Source organism: Camelus dromedarius, chromosome 20, assembly GCF_036321535.1.
Source record: "Camelus dromedarius isolate mCamDro1 chromosome 20, mCamDro1.pat, whole genome shotgun sequence".
NCBI classification, from domain to species: domain Eukaryota; kingdom Metazoa; phylum Chordata; class Mammalia; order Artiodactyla; family Camelidae; genus Camelus; species Camelus dromedarius.
Window position 1 is genome coordinate 15,582,069 of NC_087455.1, and position 19,160 is coordinate 15,601,228.

Below are 19,160 nucleotides of genomic sequence, written 5' to 3' on the forward strand. Positions count from 1 at the left end.
TTGAGTTCATCGCAAAAACTGTCTTAACAAACCAGAAGATTGGTCAATTAAGGTCACACATACTTATATCAATGCAAATTGCCCGTGTCTAAAATCATGATTTCCACGATCATTACCGCCTACCAAAAAGAAAGTTGCATGGCAGGGTGAAAGTTGCACATTCTTCTACTTTCTAGCAAGTGTGGTTCTTGACATTTCTCAGGAAGACATGGCATCTCATTCAAGCCATGGAATCTTTGAAGAATTTCAAAGAGGACCTTCAATTCTAACAACTAGTCTCTGGTTAGGTCCTTCCTAGTCACTGGCTTAGTCAACAAATATTTATTGACTCACACTTGATAGTAGGGACAGGGGATCTATAAAACACAGGGATAAATCTGTTTTAAAGATCTAGTCGTTTCAGCTCAGCTACTGGCCTTGCACAATCCCTCCCCCCCTCCCCCGGTCTCTCTGAAGGCCCAAGGCCACACTTAAAAGAGCACAGGGCCCTTCAATCTCAGAGTGTCAGCACCACTGTTCTAGGTCACACGGTACTCCTGGCCCCAGTCGGTACCAGAGTTCTCCCTGCGGGGGCCACAGGCAGTCATGATGAAGACGGTGCCCTGTGGCTGACAGTGGATTTGGACTCACTTTCTGAGAACAAATTCCAGCCAGTCATTTTGCTGACCTTTAAGATGGATCTGCAGGATTTTATAGAATTTTTGTTGTTGTTTATTTGTGTGTTTCAGTCAGTAAATTCAGCCTGAAGTACCCGTTTGGAAATAAGTGACTGGAAAAGCCATTTGGCTGAGAATGCTCCTGGTTCAGTTGCTGCGCTATCAGTCACCCCGCTGTGTACTTCTTCCTACAGGTGGCTACTCCCTAGCAGCCTGGAAGAGAACAAGAAGCAAGTCTTCTGCTTTATCTTTGGCCTGAAAATTCAAGGCTATTTTTACCTGTGAGGAAAATCACTTAGGTCTAAATTTCAGCCTTTCTGCCCATAATTACGACCTGACTTGAAGGACTCAGGAAGGACTGGGTTTTTTTTTTTTCCTTTTTGCTGCCAGTATATTAGGCTGATAAGCTCAAGTTCAGATGCAGCTTCCCCAGTATCTAGCTAAACATCCCCTAGAAGCAGGTGCCAGGGCTTCCCGGTGTGGGGTTAGGGAGCAGTGATGAGTTGTAGAAAATGCAATAAATTGAGGGTCGGGAGACCCATGTTCTCTTTCTGAGTCTGGAACTCACTCACCAATTGTCTTGAGCAAGTCCTTTTATTCTTTTAGATCTGAGTCTCCTCATCTGTAAAATTCAGTGACTGAAGTAGCTGATCTTTAAGTTTACTTCTAAAAGTTGCAGTCTGTGTTTGTGAAATAAAATAGGATGGTTAAGCCCAGGCTCAGGCATCAGACAGACCTGCATTCGAGTCCACGCTTTCTCTTCACTGTAAGATCTACGATCTCAGAAAGTTTTCTTACATCTCCAAACCTGAGTTTCCCATATAAGACCCAGGGATGATAACGATGGCTACCTCATAGGGATTTTGTGAAAATTAAATTAGATAGTGCATAGAAAGTATTTAGCACAGTGCCTGGCTCATGATAAGTACCACTTAACTTTTCTTGATGATATTTTATGCTTAGGTTGTTTTTCTCCAACAGTGTCATCATCAGAACAGAACTGGGGACAGCAGATGAGAATTGGGAACAACACACTCAATGCTCTTCAATTAGGTCGGGTGATAAAAATTCAACCTGTTAAGCTCTGACCATGTGCCAGCTCTGTAGGAACACACTGAGAAAGATAAGACTTCAGTAGGGGACTTACAGACATGTGATGTACATGCTTACAAGAATCCAAGAGTATGAGACAGTGAGGACAGAGCTGCTTTGCAGCATGGATTCTGTGTTTTAGAGCTTATAAGGAATTTTCACATACAGTATCTTATTTAATACTCTGATTACCCTTTGAGCTAGGTCAGAATGAGAAAAATTTTAAGTGACATGTCCAAGATTATGTGCATATCTAAAAAGTGTTAGAACCAGAACTCAAATGTAGGATGTGAAATTTAGTACTGCTTCGTACTGTACCTACCTCAGCATAAACAATATCACTATGTGATACCAAAAATAAATGGTTTAGACAGTCAAGATGGGCAACACCGATATTTATGCTATTGGTATGTATAAATTTCAGAGAATGTATTTTGGAAAAAAGATACATGAGCTATAAGGAATAAGTTCAAAGAGTTATTTTGTTTTTAATCTCAGGGTGGGGCAAGGGCTTAGAAACACGATCCAGTTAACACTTAAAAGCAGGAAGTGCACAGATCGGTTTGATGTGGAAATCACCATTTTTTATCAAGCATTAATTTAAAATCTTTCATGCTCTCCTCTTTTTAAATTTCAGCAACTGGACCTTCATTCCTGCCCCAAGCCGATTGTTTTCATCATCCATTCCTTCCTGTCAGCTAAGATTACAAGACTGGGTTTGGTGGCCTGAACAGAGAGGGGCGAATTGCCTTTGAGAAGAAGAGGGCTGCAGTGCCACCAAAAAGTGACATAACGGACACCATCTGCAGTGATGCACCAGATGTAGCATGCCACAGTCAGCTTTAGCTCCCAAGAGTCCTGTTTAACAGTCCCAGACGCCTCCAATTTCAGCAACTGTAAGGGCACCCTCAGAAAATACCACCAGGACTATCAGAATGAAACTGTCTTTTCAGAACAGGAAAAGGGTGAAGAGGCTGATTGGAAATACACAGCATAGCTTTTAAATAATGACAGTCAAGGTCAGGAACATTAGAACAGCATGTGAAGATCCTAATCATAGCAGTTTCTAGGCAACTGGTTCACCCAGGAAAGCAAGGGCTGAAAAGGTGATAAATGGACATTTTTTACCTCTCCCTGGCGAGTAACAAGGATCCCTTGTTTTATTGTGATTTCCTGTTTCTAATTGAGTTGACTTTCACCGGTAAGGAAAGAAAAGTACTTCACATGGAAACCCACCTTTTATTTAAATATGAAACAGCTGTCACGTTTTCTTAGTGAATTATCTTTCAGTGATGTAGAATGATTCGGAAGTGTTCTTATTAGCATATGATGAGGGGGAATTCATTAAGCATCAGATGCTGATCTGAACTATAAGCTGGTGGATTCTGAGCCGAAGTAGACTGCTTAAATTACAAAGCTTTGCTGAAGAGTGGCGTGTGTGAAAGATATTAATTCTGGGACAACTCTCACACCAAGGTTTGCTATCTTAGAGCCATGACTTATAGCTTTATTTATGGAAAGCAAATTATGGATATTTTTTAAAAGATTGCCATTTGAGAGAGATATATATATATAAAATAATTCACGTGGGGTCATTTATCCCCGTTTTGTGGTTTTCAGTGAAAGTACTGAGCAATTTACTGGCCCTTGTTTTTGCCTGTGCTTGTATGCATGCATTTTCAAGCAAGTGATAGAACAGCCTTATTATGATTCTGGTTTATGCTGAGTTTTACATAGAGAGCCAATGTTACAATCAAACCCATTGATAGCATCCACTGAACTTCTGGAATTCCAGGGAAATAATATAATGACCTGATATTTTTCTACAAGAATATTTTCAGATATCATATAGCATATTACTGCTTTAACATTTTTGCTTTTATCTTTCAAAACAAATTCACCAAAAAAAAATATTATTTGATTTTAAAGTCACTGTCCTCAAACCTGGAAAATTAGCTGTAGAATTTCTGTGTTTGTATCCTTTTTCTCCCTGTAGTTTACATAAACAAATGTTCTGGGTTAGATTTGTGTGTTTTTTTAGAACCATATTTTAGCAAATACCTATGCAAAGAGCTTTAAAAAGTGAAATTGTTTTAAAAGAATGTGATTTTTTTCACTCAGATATATGTGTTTATTGAGTTTTACTTTAGATCAGCATTTTATTTTAGATCAGTATTTCCTTGAAGTACGTATCATGTAATACCAGTTCCAAGAGGCATTGATTAAGTGATGTTTTGGGGGGGAGGGTGCGAAATAAGGGGGTTGGTAATCAAAAATGTTTGTTAAATACTGAGTTTAAAAATGTTAAACAGATTTCATGATTGCAGGCCTCCTCAAAGACTATTGCACATTGCAATTCTGCAAGGGGTGGGCGGGGCTGTGTGCCATTCCTTATGCTTTCCTACAGAACTCCTAACAGCATCTTGTGAAGCTAGTGTTTAAAACACACACACACACAAACACAAAACAAACAAACAAAAAAATCACTTTGGAAAACACGGCTTTGGGACACTGATTTTGTTTTGTTTCCTGTTTTCAAATGCTGAAGAGTGAAGTCCCAGCCTGAATGTTGTAGGAAAGCTTTGATGCATTTGTAAATTATACCACACTCTTTCATTATATATTTTCAAAATCACTGGAATGTTGTTATACAAGAGAATCATACTTGTGTATTGTAAATAATATATTAAAATACATCTATTAATGCCAATAGTTTAAATCAATATGTAATCTAAGGTGCTCAGTACTACATGAAGTGTGAATGAATTACTCATAATTAAGTTGCAAAGATCCTATTATATATTTATAGACAAATTAAAATAATCATAATTACAAATATTATTTCTTCATCACTTGAGTTTGGGACTGATTAATATCTGGGTAGGGTCAACAGAAACTACATTCTCTGCATTTATAAAAGTTTAATTTAAATATTTATATTTTAGAAAAATATATTTGAATAAAATTAATGCATTTTCTGAATTAAAATGTGTAATTAGCAAGAAATACAAAATTTTACTAAGAGAATTGTGTATATAAATTTTTTTCTTTCCTCCAAGTCAAAGTGTACCATATCAGGGTGGTTATGATGAGTCAATTTCAAATACTCATTTTTTTTCTCATTCTGAATTCATCAAGTTATGACTTTACATTGTAGATTTTAATCTTGTCTTGATGTGTGTTATGAATGTTGTGAATAACACAAACTCATACATCTGGGTACAGTTAATGAATCAGTTGAATCATTTTGGGGAATTTGTTTCTGTCCAGTTTGCTCTGTGCTCAATCTGTGTCTTATTTGAATTGATGATGAATTATTAAATTCACCATGTTTGTCCCTTTAAGGGCAAACCAATACTTGATGAATAATGGCTTAATAGATACTTTGTGGGAAGCTGCCCATTTGTTAGTAGATGTGATTAGGTGAGCCCTTTGGTGTGGTGACATCTTTAAACCATCCCATAGGAATTTAAAGGCAATTAGAAAATACAGATACCAATTTATTTTTTTCTGACTTGAAGCAAGTAGGAGAAACAAAACTATAAACCCATTAAAACTACTCTGAGGCATTTAATTAATTCTAACAAGTAATGTACTAAAATGCTGAAAAATGCATGTTCCTTTGTCCAAAAGTTTGTTGATCCTGCTTGGCTGAAGTCAGAAGGAATGGTCTTAATGGGCAGAAAGTTTCTCCTAAAATTAATGAGCAGGGCCTTTCTGGCCCTTGTTTTACAAATATTAGATATTCTATTTTGAGGGGGTTGGAGTGGACTGGGATGAGGGAGTAATTTTTGAAATGTACCTTGAGTTTAAAAAAAATGTGCCTATGTTTATAGCACTATGGATATCATGTAAAATTTATATATGAATTAAATAAATATTCACCTCTGAATATGGTGGGCTGGCTGGTGGTTTCCTAATAGCCACAGAGGGACACGGGAGTGTGAAGACACATCCTGTAACTCTCCTCCTCCAAGCTTGGCCTTGAAATGCGCTAACAGGTAAAGGGGACACCACTAGCAATTTTTTGTGTTTTTTGTGGGTATCGTTTCAGGATGGGTCTTCACCTGGGGCTCAGCGCTCTCATTTTAACTAAATTCTTACGGGATTTTACCTGTACACCAAACACTAAATACACAAATTCTCTGTAGTACCAGAACTTCGTTTGTGTTTGAGTTGCTTGTAATAAATGTAACAGGCTGGGGTTGAGAAATCTTTCACTACTTAAAAATGTAGTAGAATTGAGATGACATTTAGAACTGCAGAATCTCAGTTTAGAAGAGACTTCAGAGGTATCAAGCACACTACTGCCCAAAGTTTCTCATTGTAGCAACACTACCTTAGTATCTTAGGATGTATGATTTGCTCATAATATAGCAACATAGTATACGTATGTATACGCCAAGTAAAAATTTATTTTGAAGTCTGTACCACCTAACATTACCTCACATACCCTATAATCCAAGTACTACATTTGGGAAACACTGACCTTGTAGAATATTCCACTAAATTTCAGGAATATCTTCCCGAACATCCCTCGCAGTTGTTCATCCCAGCCGAGAGTGAACATTTTCAGCTATGGGAGGAAGCCACTTATCTCGTGAGGCAGGCCATTCCATTGCTGGATGGCTAGAGTTGCTGGAAAGTTCTGACATTCTTAGAGCCAAAACTTTTATCTGTCTAACTTTTAGTCATCACCTTGTTCTACCCTAGAAAACACTCGAAAGTCCAGTCTCTTCTACATGAGCATCCTAAATAAATGACAAATCAAGGCTAGGGCTTCCAGGTAATATAAAATGATCTGAAAATGGCTTTACATAGGATATTTAACATTCTTCATTTTTATCCTTAAAGAATCAATTGGCCAAGATTAAAACCTTCCATAATACCTAGTGATGGGAAATGATGGGAAAACAGGCATTTACACACCCATTAGGTGCATATAACCGCAATAGCTATAAAAACTTTTAAATATATGCACCTTTTGACTTATGGGAATTTGTCTTAGAGATATAATTACACAAGTGCACAAAGACTAATATAGAGATCACCTTGGCAGCACTGTTTCTAACAAGAAGCTGAAAAGGTCAATGTGACCATCAATAGAGCTAAATAAATCCTGGCTCACAATGCATCAGGATATTCTGCAACTGTTACAGAGAATGGTCCATCTAATGTGGACAAAATTTCTAAATGCAAGCTCTGCAAAGTGCAGATATAGATATGTAGATATATATTCCATTTGTTCTTTAAAAACATGTTTCTCAAGGAGAAGGGTGCTGTGGGGCATTTGGAGTCTGTGCGAGTGTCATTTTGTTGTCACATGGGGAGGGGGACACTATTAGTATTTGCTGAACAAGAACCAGATATGGTGACTCCCTGCAATGTGTGATGCCAGTCCTCACATCCAGCAGAACCATTTCCCACACAATTTTGGTGTCCTCTCAGTTATTCCATGTAGGTGAAAAACGTTACAATTATCTGAGCCTAGACCCTGATGACATTTTACATCTGAAAATTTTTTTTGACTGATTCAATATATGCTGAATTTCCTAGGTACGCAACTACTGTGCATATGGAAGAAAGACTGTGTTTTTGTTTTGCTCCAGGCGTTTGATAAAACATTTTATAAAAACAAGTCATCAGCAGCAAGTGTGTTTGTGGTACTTGAGTCACCAACACAAGCGCATGACTAGAACTACATGTGCCTCATTCATGCTGAATCTAACTGAAAGCCAAATATTTGACTGCTTCATTTTGTCTTTAGTGTAGGTGGTACCCCAGCATCTCCATGCTGAAATGCACATTATTGTATTATCATTACTTTCCCTTTCCAAAACTTCTTTACAATTAGGGGATATCAATTTTAAAAAAATCCTGAGTGCATGTAGCTTCTGTTACTAAACTAGGCACATCCTATATATCTCCTTAGGTTTCCTCAATGTGATTGTCTGGTCTCCTAGACTTTCAGCTGCTTATTCGACCTCAGGCACCACCACGGTCAGCTCTGCTTGACCTAAGTGTTACTGCCACTTAGAGCCGACCAATTGCTTTCCTGGAAATGCTGCCTTCCCCGACCCCTCCCCTTGGCTGCTGCCAGGCAACCAGGCTAAGGAGATACAGGCTTGAATTTCTGGGTTCTGTCATCAATTTCAGACTTGAATGAAAAGCCACCCTGCAGGGCATAAGAACTGGCATTCTGGGCAGCTGCTAAAGGTGATGACCTGAGCAACTCTGAACTGCAGGGGATTTATTTAAACCTTTGTGGGGCCAAACCGGAGATAATAGGAAGGAGCTGAGCAGATAAATAATCCTTTCCTGCCTCCTTCCTGTGTACTTCTCAGAGACATGGTTTCTCCATACACTGTATATCCTGAGAGCCATCCAATGTGACTGAGAAGACACCCACTGGACGACTGTGTCTCCGTGGGCCTCACAACAGTGTCCAGTGCCCTCACACAGCACCCGCCTCGCTTCCCTGCCTCTCCTGCCCTTTGCCCTCTTTGTCTCCACTCTCGGTGCCCTGGAATTGGGCCTCCTAAATAAAGCATCAGCACCTAATCCGTGCCTCAGGTTTCATTTTCAAGGGAACATGGCCTGAGACTCATTTATCAATTTCACCTGATGACAGCAAAGAGACATTAAAAATACCTCTTATAAAAGGGGTGTTGGGTCTGCTCAGTTGAGAAGGAATGGACACGTGTAATATGCTTGTACTTGTATAAAAATGTCTCGACAAATTCAAGTTCTGGTTGTTTGGAACTTACTGGAATTTTTTTTTTCAAATATTTTCAACGTGCAGTTAGTTGAACCAGTAGATGTTGAAGTTATGGATACAGAGGGCTGTCTGTATAAAGAAAAAGATGGTAGATCTGACTGCACAATAACTAAAAATCTCGTTAACACAATAAACAAAATGACAAGGGACTAATACCTCTAATATATAAGAATGCTTACAAACCAGTAAGAAAAAGTCAAGATATTCAAAATAAAAACCGGCAATTAAAAAGTGGCCAACACATTTAAAAAATGTTCACCTTCACTATTTTCAGTCATCAAAAAAGGAAAAAGGGACTTTGCTGGTGGGTGTACAAACTAGTCTCTCAAAAAGGCAATTCAGAAATATTTACTAAAAATCTTAAGACTCACAAGTTCCACCCCAAAAAAGTTATACTAAGGAAATAATCAGTGATGTACCAGGAATAGTCACTAAAGTTTTAATTATAATATGGAAAAACTAAACTTATATGCCCAACAATGGTTACACAATTGTGGTTCATTTGTATTATGCAATTATTAAAATAATGATATATGATATAAAGTTCATTTCATATTATTAAGTTATATCATATTGTTATATCACATTGTTAAGTGAAAAGCAGGCTATAAATTAATACACATATATACACACATATTACACATATAAACACACACACGTATGACCCCAATTTCAAAAGTATTTTAAACACAGTGTTACCTATAGTGAGGACAATGTTGGAAATTTTTCCCACTCTTCTTTGTATTTCCACATTTCCCACACTTTCCAGATTTTCTGCCATGAGAAAAGATATTTTTTTCTGGGAGTTTGTACTTAGTCATTTTCACTATGTCTTATTTTCACAATTTTGCTCTTTCTTCAATTTTGATCCCAAATAAACATTAACAGCTCCAACAGCAGCGGCTCCAGGGCAGGGGTAAAGGAACATGGCCAATTGTGTGAATTTTTTAGCCAATACTTTCTAAATCAGGGGCCAATCATGCTGGCCCAACATATGAGAAAAGCCATTGGCAATGTCTTACTTAAGACTTCGTAATTTAAATATGCTTAACAACAAAGACATTTACCAAGAAGTAAAGAAATATCTTTTTCTATTTATTGGAATAATTAAATAACCAAGAGTAAAATTTTTAAAACATATAGAAAAATGTTAACTTTAAAAATTAAAATATAGTAGAACTATAAAATAAGTACACAATTAAAAATACATTAACCGCCTATCCTCAAAACTATATAAATATAGGATATTTATAAAATTCTTTAAAGATGTAACACCTATCCTTTGAATAAAGTTTGAAATTTGTGATTTTCAAACTAAGGAAGGAAGTAATAAATAATAGCTTTGTCCAATTTATAATTATCCAAAGAGAATGATCCTGTGTTATTTCTTGCTTGTCTTTTCTAATACCCATTCAATCACCTAAGGGAAGAAAAAATATGATTATGGTACATTTCTATTGAAAACATAAGCAATAGAAAAAGACATTATTAAAACTTCAAAAGAATATGGTAGAAAATTTAAAACAAAAAAAAAGTCAAAATCTTAAAATACATATTATCTTAAAAATACATTTTACTAGTAGTTACCAGTGGGGAGAGGAAAAGGGGAAAGGGTAATACAAGAGTAAGGGATTAAGAGGTACAAACTATTAGGTATAAAATAAGCTACAAAGATATATTATACAACACGGGACCTCGCCAATATTTTATAACTATACGTGGAGTCTAACCTTTAAAAATTGTAAATCACTATGTTGTACACCCATAACTTATAGAATATTGTACATCAACTATATTTCAATTAAAAAAAAAAGAAAGCCTGAAATGTTTTATTTCCCAGCCTAAATAGGGATCACAAGGATGTTCTTTTTCATAATTGTTTTTAACTGTTTCTTTGCATATGTGTAAACATATTACATATTAGATTACAAATTTTTAAGTGGAACACCCCCCCCCATTTATTTTCTTGCTAAGAACACTTTTCTGAACCTCCACTACAGAATACAATACTGGTCTCATTGGACAAAATGAAGATTCTGCTCTATTTCCTTACCTCCACTTGAAAACATGTTTTCAATAGAAAGAAATTAAACCAAGTTTGGAAAACAACTAATCAAAATGGATTAATTTTTCCAGCCTTTTGGATTTCTTTTTTTTTTTTTCTTTCTTAATATCATTTTAGAAGCTCTTTTGTTAACAGAGAAATCTCTTAAATAATACTAAATACTCTGCTTGCATAAGTCTATTATTAACTACCTTAAAGAGTAGTCACAGGGACAGAGTTGAAAAGACCACTCAGTAATTTACTGCATATATTACAGCATTACAGCTAGCCTGAAATAAAACAGTAATTTAACTGAATGTAGTTTCTTGGGAATAATTTATTTACCTGAACAACATTGTTGTTTGCTGTTTTCTTCATTTCTTCGAATAGGCCCCTTGAAGTTTTAAGATCCTAAACATAACAAAATACAGCATTTTTAAATTTGTACATTAAATTACAGTGAAAAAGTCATTATTAAATAAATTTGAGATGATCCGAAATCATTCTATAAGTATCAATGTGAAGATGGAAATACTACAAAAAAAAATTAAGTAGATTATATTTTGCTTCCATCCTGAAATATCAAATTACTCTAACAAAATATGTACATTTATACATAAACCCATGTCTCTCTAATCTCACATTCCCAATAGCGCTGACCAAACCCAAGCCCCATCCTCAACTGTGAGTAGCCACTAACGCTTCACTACTTATGAAATGATTGTACAGTTTATATGTATTTTTCAGATAAAATACCAATTTTCTCTCTCTTCTTTTTGGCTATTTCTCAAAGAGGGAATGACACAAGAAGTAAAACTGAACTCTCTGCCTTAAAAAGTTAATGACTATATCAAATTATAAAACTTTAAAAATCCAACGATGTGTTAAAAAAAAAAAAGCAGTCCTTTGCTGTACTTCCAAGTTATGCTCCACTGAAGTAGTCACTTTCAATTCTTTTAGCTGTTTTATTCAGACCTTCGTGGTTCTAAATAATATTCTTATCCTGCTACTTTGTAATTTAACACTTACAGACAGTGACTGCTCTTATCATGGATTCAGGTCTCTGAATCCTCCCTTCTCTTCCTCTCTATGGCAGCAGCACCAGTTTTTTGCTTATTAAATAGTCACTGCTTGCATTATTCCACCTAAGCAAATAGAGTTCAGTCCTGAGCTAAGTTATGTATTACAGTTACGATTTCTTTCATTTAATGTCTTGTTTATCCTGTAATTGAACTCCATTTGCTTAGTTTCCCATTATATAATTCTGTAAACTGTAGAAGATTGATTAAATGCACAGCAAAGTTTTTCAAACTCAAGTAAACTAGGTAATCTCTCACTTCAGCTTTTTGTTTTTGCTTTTGTATTTTTAACTTGTTTTTTTTCCTTTAACTGGAGCTCCTTCTGCCACAGCATGCTCCAGTCTGGCCCACCTGCCCCCTCGGCCCGGTCCAGCTGGGACTCATCTCCCCCTCATCTAGGTTAGTTTTTCTTTTATTTCTTGCTTCAGTCCCTTACTCTACTGAACTTCATCTTCTACAGAGTCTTCAAAAGGGTACACGAATGACAGATTTTTTCAGACCTTCCACGTCTGAAAGCATCTTTACTGAATCTCCATACCTGACTGAATTCGAGACTGGCCATAAAATCCTAGGTAAATCACGTTCACTCAGAGCTTGAAGACACTGTCTAGGGTCTTCTGGCCACAGCGTTACTATAGAGAAGTCCAGCGCTGGTCTTATTCTTGATTCTTTATACGTGAACTACTTTCTCTGCTGGGAAGTTCTGAGGAGATGTTCTCTGTACCCAGGAGATGTGACATCCCACAGTGACGTGGCTCGTAGAACTATCACTTGCTGTTACATTTTTGATAGTATTCTCTCCTCTATTTTCTGTTTTTGAAACTTGTTTTTAGCATATTGGATTTTTTTGGATTAATCCTCTCATTTTTAATCCTATGTTTAACGTTTCTGTCATTAATACTAATTTCTAGTAAATTTCTTAATCTCAAATGTTCAGCATTCTGTTGAATTGATTTTATCATACTTTTAATTTCAAGTACCTTTCATGTTCTATAGTTTTTGAAAACAGCATCCCGTTCCAGTTTTGTGCGTGCAATGATCTTTCTGAGACAATACAGTTTAATGAAGTTTACTTTAGCTTTCTGCTTTTTCAGAGTTCCCCTTGTTCTTTTCTGTTTTGGCATCTGTTGTGTTAGATCCTTCCTAAAAAGTCTGCTAATTCTTGGCTGTCACGTCGTATTTTAAAATGAGGTACTAAAAATCTTACTGGCTGTAGAGTTTGTTCATTGATAGCTTTATAGAGTTGGGTAATTAAGGGGCCAGGTGGCCTTTTCACTGTGGCTTCTGATTCTCCTGCACTGTCACCGAGGTGGGGGGGACAACTATGTGTAATACACCCACACGTAGTTCACATTGTGGGAGGAAGACATGCAGAGCAAGTCGAAGGTTCCCCAGTTCACTCAGTGGATCTTTACTTAACTCCCCTGTTCTCCACCTGGCACCTTGCCTGCCGCCTTCCCTGACACCCAGTGTGACTCATCAGTAACCCCGAGGCGGTCACTGCTTTCACTCGGCTGCAGCAGCTTCCATATGCTTCTTCTTGTTCAACAATGTATCAAAACACTTCTACATTTTTCCTTTCCTTTTTTCTTGGCTTTGGGGCTTTTTAATATCGATTTCTTCAGAGATTTTAGAAAGGAAGGGAATTGAATGCGTGTGGTCAATCTGCAGTTCTGACCAAAAACCCACATAAAACTGTGATTCAAGTCAGAAACTCTGAAAACTGGAGCTAACTGGACACCATCTAAGTTTGACAAAATTGTCATCGGAATGGCTGATCTGTTCAATGTCTTACAACTAGCTGACAATGGGTTCAAAATTAGAAACTGGGTGTTCTGATACTCAGTCTGGTAGCTTCACTATACGCTAAAATTAACTGAGTAATTAAATAAAATAAGCTGAAGCTTATTATCAACCTAAGTCAAAACCTTGTTAGAGAAACACTGAGGAACCAGTTAAGGTGTCGTTTTCTATATATGAGGACTCAAGTCAAATATGAAATATTTTGACTTCAATTTTTCTACCACCATTTAAAAAAATCTAGCAACAAGTGATAAGCTACCTGTGTAAAAAACACTCACTATACATTAATTACCTTGTGTCAAATAGGAACATTAGAACATGACCGCGATTTTGCCATCAGTAAAGAAGACATGGTACCTTCAGATAGAACTTAGAGATCTCAAAGAGACGCTGACTGCATGCAGTGAAACATTCATGAGCCTCCGTAATCCTGTGTTTCTTCAGGGTTTCAGTAACTACTTCTTTCAGTATCTTGAATAGAACATAACATACGACTAATATTTCTTGGAAAAAGTGCAAACATATCATTTCAGCTTTAGAGTTCAGTTCTGTGACTCACACAACCATGCAGCTCTGCTAAAGATAATTTGTCAGGAAGAGAGGACTGGAATATCTTAAGAGAGCAATTCATTTCACGAGTTCTGAATTGAAATCTGTGCAAAAGGTACACACAGCAGGGATACATAGGTGTGTACGGAAAATTTCACTCATTATAGAAAGAACAAATTCGCTCCATAAAAAATCCTTATCTCGATACATCTATCAACCAGCTTCAAGGAGGATCCATTTGTAGCTAATTCTGTTCCATTTATACCCCCACCCACTTTCCCATTATCCTTCTTGCATTGAATTATTTTAAAGTAAATTACAGACATCATTTCGTTTCATTCATAAAATTTTTAGACAAGCATTTAAAATGAATCAAATAAAGAAATGTCTTCCCATGTAGAACTAAGAGGGTCAGGAAATAAATCTTCACCCGTGTGTGTTTCTGTGATCTTGATTCCTTAGTTGGCCTTGATATTTTTGATTCGTGCACTTTTTTTTGACCTGAACTGGCCTTTGTAGTGACTTTGGGAGTTTCAGAGCCAAGAACTGGAACAGACGGACAAGTCACAGACAATGATTTCTCTGCCCGTGGCTTTCTGGATGTCACTGAGTGATGATGGTGATTACTGTTGCCACTTGTCTGACAAAGAAGAGAATCTGAACTTTCAGATTTTGCAAGTCTATTTTGGGGAAAAACATTAATAAACATAGATCAAGTAAATCAACAACGAAGTCCATTTTCTGTCCTAAATGTTACAACTATATCATTGACACATAAACCCAAGAAAAGCAAACAAAATTTCTTGCTACTGCTGCCTTAAATAAGCAACCAACATCATATTATACAGTAGCTCCCTTAGTTCTTCAAATGTGTGACTAGGACATAGAAGGCAATGAATAACATTCTAGAATCAGAGCTGATAGGAAAAGCAACAAGCAATATTGCTGTCGCCTTCTCCGTCAAGCTACAAGTTCTCACGTCCATCAGGGACGGCAATCCAGGCGGTGCCGTTTACAGACTCAGCACTCATCTGTTAGCTACTTAAGCTTTTCTGTCAAGATAATTTTGATGAAGAAACCGTAATAACCATGCTTGCTGTAGCTACCTGTGAAAAATAAATAACAGTACTGAATATAAATAAAACTATACAATTGGCTCTTGTTTCAATCTTTCTAAAATGTTTAAATTTCCTTTTACAAGAAAGGGTCTCATATTCTTCAATTCTGCTACCCTATACGCCACAGTGTACTTTCTTTTCTGGAATATATACCTATTAGTCACAGTCAGAAGTAAAAAATATTACTATAAAATACAATATCTTAAATGTTTATGGATTTGCCTTTTAGCTTTATCAGGTGTAAAAAGTACCATGAATTTATAAAGTCCTCATGAAAATAACTCAGTTATTCCACATCAGGGAAACAGTATTTCAATATTTTTAACTGTTCAAAAAAAAATTTGAAGTTTCCCTTTAAGATAGTTGATACTTTTTGAAAGGTTCACATACAATAAGAATTTAAGGTTTGTTTTAGATGTCAAAGACCTAAATTTGACAAAAGTTCTAAAGATATATAAATCCAAGTACTTGGACATTTTATTTAGCTAGCAAATAAAGTATCTAGAAAAATTTCATTTTAAATGTATTATTATGTAGGCTTTAAAGCTGTATTTTACATGAAACTATTATAGTATTTATATATATATAATTATATTGTTTTAAAATGGTTCCTCCTGGAACCCACTGTTTAAGGGGGCAACACAGGTAGGAAATAGTGAGAGGACAGCTAACAGGACAGTGCACCCCTAATACCGTCTTCAACAGAGCAGCTCAGCTGCTTGATCTGCTGGATAAGATCTCCAGTGTTCTGTGGCTTAAAAACTTTACAATCCACTGTGCTAATGGACTGTATATTAGCATACAAAGCCAAAAAAAAATGTGTTTTCTCCCAAGTCATTTCTTTTTATAACTTATAAGCATAATCATCAACTGCTCACAATACAAACAATAATCCTGGTATGAAAGAATGAATCTAAAATCTATATAGAAAGCCACTCAAAAATATAAAAGATTAACATTTTAAAAAAATTACCCTAGGACTAAAATGCTTTCTGTCAAGATGCTACTTTTATGTACTTAATATGTCACCTTTTGGGGGGATAAAGGCAATTCAGATCTCTTGGTCTCCTTTTTAATCGGGATACTTCAGTCCGGAGTTCACTTTGTAAAGCTTCCCCATCAGGGACACTTCCAGGCTCTGATAAAAGTGCAGGAGATGGAAGAGGGCTCAGCACAGTAGGCACTGGAAAACTTTCTCTGGTGCAGGTAGTTTGAGTTTCATAACGAATAAGACGAGACTGAAGTTCAGAAAATCCCCCATCTCTTTCTAGTGCCTTTCGGTCATCCAAGCAGTATCTAAACAAGAGGAAGATCATTAAAATCAAAGACTCCATGCCGCAATGGGCATTTCCCTGCCAATTAGGAAACAGCAAAACATTTACTTAAAGAGTTCTTACTAAACTTCCTAATAACTGTTGGAAGGTTGAGTGAATGGTCAACTTCCCCCGCAAGTTCAGTTTTTTCCAGCCTGGTACATGACATGGCAAAAGATTAAAAAAATTTGAAGTACAATCTGATTCCTCTTTGACTGTTTCTGGGCAACAGATTAAGTTAATCCTCTGGCTTATTTTCAAAATAATACAGTTGCTGTTTTAATACTTTTTAAATCTCTAACAACCTCTGATTCCTCAGCATGGCTGATACATAACAACATGAAATGCTGACTTCCGTTAGAAAGGGCAAGTTTATTTCCAACACAAAGATTAAAAGGGTATAAAGGCATTCTAAACTGGCTCACCAAACACAGCCCAGAACATTCTGAATTTTCCCTCTGAAGCTCACTTCCACCTTATTGACTGATTGACAAATTTTCCTTCAAACACTTTGGTTTTCTGTGCCTCTGGTTTCTAGCTAAATCTGATTCAAGAAATCAATGCGATGTTAGCTCAGTGAATGCTTCTGGACTTAAAGAAATCCCACGTTGTTATGTACAACAAATAAGCATATCAGGAAAATCACCTATGAGATGCGTGACCTTGGAAAACCCTTCACTTTCTCCCCTTCTACAGCTGCACCAAGGAAACACAAATGGTTTCACATATACGATGGCAGGACTATAAACATCAAAACCTTTTTCTGTTATCTGTCTTCTTTATTTGTAGAATTCTAAGAAGTTCCTTAAAGTCAGAACTTTGGTTCCATGAGCTTTTAGTTCAACAGTCATGGAGTGTATCATTACCCCAACCTCTGACTGCCTGATGGAGGTTTGAAAGACTTTCTCTTTCCCTTGTGACACATATGTGATTTCTAAGAGTACAGACTAGAGAGCCAGACGCCCTAGACTTAAATCTGGCTCTACCACTGATTAGTTGTGTGAACTTGGCCAAGTTGCTCAATGTTATCTATTCTACTGTTGCCTCGTCTGCAAAATGAGATTCACAGTAGTTATCTCGAAGCGCTGTTGTGAGGATTCCTTGAGTGGGCACGTGTAAGCCCTCAGAATCAGTGCCTGGAACACGCAAGCAAAGCAGTCAGTAAAAGCATGCTGCCATCATCAGCAGTTTTCTTTTCTACCACAGGCAGTCTCACGGTATGCTGATGATGCACGGCACAGCCAGGATTCAGACCCTGGCTGCTGACTTCAGAGTCTGACTTTAACCAATTTCATATACTATCTCTCATGTAAAGTGTAAGTGTAAGGATCATCTTCACTCGAGTCAACCCAGGGCTGAACATTAGAACCACCCGAAGAGTTTTTACAAAATGCTGATGTTTGGCCTACATGCCCAGAGTTTCTGATTTAATGGGTCTAGGGTTACACTCAGTCTTGGACATTTTTTTAAAAAGCTACCTAGTGATTCTAAAGTGTAGCTAGGATGGATAAACCTCTGATAGAACCCAACAGTTAAATTACAGAGGAGAAAACTTGAGCTCCTAAGCCAGAATGTTAACTGATGGCAGAACAGTGACTAGAACCTAAGTCTCTCAGTTCTCTGTCTAACATCATTTCTCTAGTCTGTTGCTTAACAAAACATATTTCATTAAAGATCAGCAGCAACCATAAGGATTACTACTGAGTCCTATTTCTACCTTGGGCAATTGATAGAATCCAGAATACAATTAAGAACCATAAACAATAAGGAAAGGTTCTAGGCAAGCGGAAATATAATCCCTGATTAGCCTACAGGAAATTCTTGAGAGCAAAACAATCCATAGTTTGACTTCAGATGCATATTTTTTTCTACTCTACGATTTTGAGTCTAAGATGCAGATTTTTCTGTTCCAGTTTAACATCTCTCGATCACAGTTGTTCAAAGCGTCATGTCTTCGACTGAATTATGTGCACCATGCATGGTGACTTTAATTGCCATTTAAAATGTATTCAAAATGATTTTCCTGTGATTTGGCATTGAAACAAAAAGTGACTTTGCAAATAAGAAAGGAACAGAAGCAGATTAGCAGGGTACATATTTGATAATGGTGAAGTAAGTATTCACTTCTGGGAAAATGACTACACTTCCGTATTTTCTTGCAAAACAAGAACCAAATGCTTTATGTGCCCAAAGAAAGAAAAATACCCATAAGAAGATGAAGCTATTCGTCCTGTAACTACAAAATATGCAAGAGACTGCCTAGCACACACCAAGCAACATCGATGAAGGCGAGAAAAACTGCCACATCTCTTGGCATAGATGAAAGAAATTTCGAAACAACAAGAGGCTGGTGTGGCCAACTGATTGTCACAGTTTGACAGCAGAGTTTCATTTGCTGTTAAGGAAAACAGTGCATCTTACAATCAATGGTATCTTACACTCCAGGACAGGATAGATAAGTGGAAAACAAACAAGCCAACAGTGGATAGATTTCATTTTGCCTTAAGACACTGCTTTGCACTTGAGCAGTTCATGTATTCTTCCAAATATTCCTTCTGTCCAAGGAGAGGATGAGCTCGAGGATTCCCAAGGCTCACAGCAACGAAAGAGAGAACTTTCTTTGCAGGTTCATACTGACTTTAAAATTTCACCTGAATTTTTTTCGAGTAGAAACAATCTATGTTTATTATGAATAGGGCCTCACACTATGTACCCAAGTCTTGATAAA

General features: G+C 36.8%; 2 protein-coding genes across 3 annotated transcripts in view; one reads left to right on the forward strand and one right to left on the reverse strand.

Moving 5' to 3' along the window:
- SNTB1 (syntrophin beta 1) overlaps positions 1 to 5,640 on the forward strand; it is a 199,547-nt gene extending 193,907 nt beyond the window's left edge. For both annotated transcript variants that reach the window (XM_031439562.2, XM_010990996.3), the window contains one exon: positions 2,386 to 5,640. In XM_031439562.2, coding sequence (XP_031295422.2) covers positions 2,386 to 2,478 — 93 coding nt within the window. In that variant the 3' untranslated portion in view covers positions 2,479 to 5,640. The remainder of the gene's footprint in view (positions 1 to 2,385) is intronic.
- Positions 5,641 to 8,999: 3,359 nt separating this feature from the next.
- Positions 9,000 to 19,160, reverse strand: part of MTBP (MDM2 binding protein) — a 57,606-nt gene continuing 47,445 nt past the window's right edge. The window contains exons 18-22 of the mRNA XM_010990995.3: positions 16,149 to 16,415; positions 14,432 to 14,681; positions 13,810 to 13,923; positions 10,916 to 10,981; positions 9,000 to 9,946 (exon numbers count right to left, since the gene is read on the reverse strand). Of these exons, the coding sequence (XP_010989297.3) occupies positions 9,908 to 9,946; positions 10,916 to 10,981; positions 13,810 to 13,923; positions 14,432 to 14,681; positions 16,149 to 16,415 (736 nt within the window). The 3' untranslated portion in view covers positions 9,000 to 9,907. The remainder of the gene's footprint in view (positions 9,947 to 10,915; positions 10,982 to 13,809; positions 13,924 to 14,431; positions 14,682 to 16,148; positions 16,416 to 19,160) is intronic.